The 4,235-nt window shown below is 51.4% G+C and overlaps 1 protein-coding gene across 3 annotated transcripts in view; it reads left to right on the top strand.

Annotated features, from left to right (window-relative positions):
- Prkcg (protein kinase C gamma) overlaps positions 1-2,757 on the top strand; it is a 29,038-nt gene extending 26,281 nt beyond the window's left edge. For all 3 annotated transcript variants that reach the window (XM_031385041.1, XM_031385042.1, XM_031385043.1), the window contains 3 exons: positions 716-823; positions 1,496-1,636; positions 1,813-2,757. In XM_031385041.1, coding sequence (XP_031240901.1) covers positions 716-823; positions 1,496-1,636; positions 1,813-2,001 — 438 coding nt within the window. In that variant the 3' untranslated portion in view covers positions 2,002-2,757. The remainder of the gene's footprint in view (positions 1-715; positions 824-1,495; positions 1,637-1,812) is intronic.
- Positions 2,758-4,235: the final 1,478 nt, after the last annotated feature.

Here is a 4,235-nt window from a genome sequence, read left to right on the forward strand (position 1 = left end):
GTGGGGAATGGGGTAGGGGGATTAGGAGGGCGGGGGTGGTGGTTAGCATGGCGCTGTCCACGGTCCTGAAGCATTGTTTTAACCATCATGGTTTGGTTGTTGCTTATTTTTCCTTGTGAACCTCTTTAGCAGTCTGAACCGCATCAATGGCTACAATAGTGTGATAGCCATAGTATGCACATGGAAAGTTGTTTTAAAATGAGATAACTGTATGTGGTATTGGGTGCGTGTAACTCCAGCACTTAGGAGTGGATATAAGGGGTTCAGGAGTTCAGGGTCATCTTTGGTGGTGGTAGCCTGAGCTACATAAGACCTTGTCTTAAAACAAACAGACAAACAAGGAAACAAACAAGCCCTTTACATTGTATTGCCTTTCTTAATCACAGAAGTCTCAGCCACTGATTTAGTGAGGATAATCATTTCCGGTCTTTCCTGCATCCCCTCCCCCTACTAGATGACATATTGCCAGTGATTTACATAGCAGCCGAAGAGGTCCAGACAGTAGAGTGATGCACAGAACTAGGGCATGTATGATGAGGGGTTAGAGATGAAAACAGAATCGTTTTCTTGCTTTTATCTGAGGCAGTTGGCCATAGGGGTGAGGTGGGGGATGCTTGGTCAGGATGCTTTTGTTTGAAGTGGATATCGAAGGGATGCAGGTTTGGGAAGGGCAGCCTCTCAAGTCTCCGACTTAATTCTGCCTCCTTTTTAAAAGCCACCCTTTGATGGGGAAGATGAGGAGGAACTGTTTCAAGCCATCATGGAACAAACTGTCACCTATCCCAAGTCACTTTCCCGGGAAGCTGTAGCCATCTGCAAGGGGGTAAGAATCCCAACTCCCTGCTTTTTCAGACCCGCAACCCATATACCTTGGTGGCCATCTCTTTTAGAAAAAGGCTCCTGTCAACCCAAACCTTCCTTATAACCATCTCCTGCAAAAGTCGTTTTGAACAATATTACCTTGCTGTCATCCCAGACCAAGAGTGGTGGCCTCTGACTCACCCTGGCCCACAACAGGAAATGTTGAAAGGGCAAGGCCTGTCTTTCTAGAACTGGATAGATCAGATTACCCCTAATCCCCATGACATATTCTTCTTGGGTCTTGATGAGTCATCTAAACTGTGAGCCTCAGTTTCTTGTTCCTCGGTTGATGCAAAAGAAATTGCACGGCCCATAGGAGATCTTCCAGCTTCCTCCATCTCTTCCTCTCCCCTTCCTCCTTTTTTGGATTTTTCCTGTCTCCATTTCCCCCTCTATGACCCTTATACCACCACGCTTGATTTTTAAAAGCATTTAAATTTGATTTTTTAGTCTATTGATTTGTGTGTGTGCTTGCACGTGTACATCATAACACAGATGGCAATGTTAAGGAGTAATTTCTCCCCTTCCTACGTGTGGGTCCTAGGGATCGAACTCAGGTCATCTATCAGACATGATGACAAGAGCCTTTACTCACTGAGCTATCTGACAGGCCCTCTCTGTGTGCTTTCCACAGTTCCTGACCAAGCACCCAGGAAAACGCCTGGGCTCAGGGCCGGATGGGGAGCCCACCATCCGGGCTCACGGCTTTTTCCGTTGGATCGATTGGGAGAGGTTGGAGAGACTGGAAATTGCGCCTCCTTTCAGACCACGTCCGGTCAGTTGCCCTCCCAACTTCTGTCCCTGGAAGTTGGGGCTCCCGAGCTTCAAAATTTGTATGTGGAGGTGGGGGACCCTTCTGCAGAGATGCTCCTAAAGGGATGAACAGAGACCACGGGGATGTGCATAGATTCTGATTATCAGGGCTTAATTTTCCATTCGTTCGTATCACAGTGTGGCCGCAGTGGCGAAAACTTTGACAAGTTCTTCACGCGGGCAGCGCCAGCATTGACTCCGCCAGACCGCTTGGTCCTAGCCAGCATCGATCAAGCTGATTTCCAGGGTTTTACTTATGTTAACCCGGACTTCGTGCACCCAGATGCCCGCAGCCCCACAAGCCCTGTGCCCGTGCCTGTCATGTAATCTCACCTTCTGCCGCTAGGTGTCCCTAGTGCTCCCTCCGCCAAGCCGGCTGTAACACCCACCCACCCTCTCTAGTCTGAATTCTAAGTTTCTTAACCCACCCAGCCTTCTGGCCTCTTTCCCAACGAGTTCTAGACGCTGTTCCCCAGCATTGCTGGCATTTTAAACTTCAAACAGTCTCTAGAGCCTTTCTGTGTTCTAGATTCCGTTGTGCTGAGCCCTGTTTTCCCCCACCCCGAACATCTGGATACTATTCCAACTCTTCCCAGAAACCCCACTTGGTAGTTTTACGCCTTCTCTCTCCCTAGACCATTCTGGGGGAAATAGTCTCATGAGATTGCCTGCTCCAGACTAAGATTCCAGATCTGCTCCCCGCATCCTTCAAGGCCCCTCCTACCTCCACTTCAGTTGTAGAGTTAAGTGGGAGGCTGGGCTCAGTGTTCCAGACCACCTCCCTTCCACGCTCTGGGGATTCCTGGCATGCACCAAGAATTCTTTCCCCCGACTTTTCTCATTCAGCTTTTGTTCTAGACTTGTTCCAGAACTCCTCACTGCTCACCTGCCCCGTGCATGGCTCCAGCCTTGGTCGGAATCTCACACACACACACACACACACACACACACACACACACACACACCTTGTCCTCTGCAGTGCCTGCCACTTTCTGGGACTCTCTCATCCCCCACCCCCTTCCTTTATCCTCTCCCACCCAGACACAGCTGCTGGAGAATAAATTTGGGATGCTGATGCTAAAATGTTTGGATGTTTTCTTGTAAAGCTTAGGGGATGAAGTGGGTGCGGAGGTGGGCTGGCTGTACATAGAAACAAACATGGGGGGTGGTGGAGAGAGAATGCACAGACCTGTGAAATGAAAGAGAAGACAACTTGGGCATGAGTGCGGCATACAAGCCGTTTTTCAGAGAAGACCTATGTGACCACATTGGTAACATACTCAATGAATAACCCTTGACCAGTGTGTCAGCAAGTGATCGACCATCCACCCAGTTCCCACACGCTCATATTCACCCAGAGCAAAGTGCAGACACAGACGACATCCACCAGAATCTAGAGAAGTCCTAGGAAGGAACATGAAAAGGTGGCCTCCTGTGGAGACAGACTTGATCAGAAGGACCCCGTGTTACAGAAGGTGAGAGAACCAGAATCTGGGAGCTTGGAAACTAGTTAGCAAGGCAGAACACAGGCAGAAACGTCCTCCCGGCCTCTTTCTCCCCTGACCCACTTTGCAAGTACGCGTGGAGGGGGAGCAGGGAGTGGAGGGGACCAATCAAGATAGACTACGTTTCCCAGCAGACATCGCAGAAGACCCTGCCCCCCTCCCCCAGGTGCTGGCCTCTGGCCGCCAAGGCTGATGGGGAATGTAGTCTCTGGATCGGGCAAGCCAGCAGAATGGTGTGCCTGTCAGTGTGTTTGTTGGGGACAGAACCTTAAAAGCTTAGCAGGTTCCTTTGAAGGCCTGGCATCTCTTCTCTGGATCTTCAGGTCTCACTCCAACTGGATGCTGAGGTTACCCCTTTCTCCGGTGTCACCTCTCCTGTACTCTTATCACGTTCCTGAAAACCCCAGCCCAAGTTTCGACCCTCGGCGGGCAGCCTGCCCCTTTAAGAGTGGCCCCGCTGACATCACGGCGGGGGGGGGGGTGCTGGCCCCGCTCCCGGCTCCGCGGCGGCTGCAGGACCCGGCTCTGCTCTGCGCCTGCCCGCCAGCTGCTCTAGGGACCCGGCCCGGGACGCCCCTTCCCGCCTTCTTCAGCTGCCCAGACCCCCCAGGCTCCGCCCCTTTCCTGGCTACAGCCCCAGTCCTCGTCAGGGGACATCCCATCCTGGCTTGCCCCTGCTGTCTCTCCTCAGAAAGTATCTGTCTGTCCGTCTGTCTGTCTGTCTCTCTCTATCAATCATCTATCTCTCTCTATTTTCCTATCTTCCCCCATCCCATCTCCTACAAGCTTAAGGTCCCTGGATTTCAGTTTCCTTTGGTCTAAGGCCTCTGAGCTCTCCCTGCCTGGATTTTGGGGCTCTCTGACCTCTCTACTCCAAGGGCCTCAAAATCTCTGAGCCGCTGGAGCGGTGGGGGTGGGGACACCTGAAACTACTCCATCTCTGTCTCCCCTTTTCTATCTGTCTTTTCTAGTCTCAGGACTCGTGAGTTCCAGAAAATCAATCTCTTCTCTTCCTCTCTCTCTCTCTCTCTCTCTCTCTCTCTCTCTCTCTCTCTC

The sequence above is a fragment of the Mastomys coucha genome, unplaced genomic scaffold (assembly GCF_008632895.1).
Source record: "Mastomys coucha isolate ucsf_1 unplaced genomic scaffold, UCSF_Mcou_1 pScaffold21, whole genome shotgun sequence".
In the NCBI taxonomy this organism is placed as follows: Eukaryota; Metazoa; Chordata; class Mammalia; order Rodentia; family Muridae; genus Mastomys; species Mastomys coucha.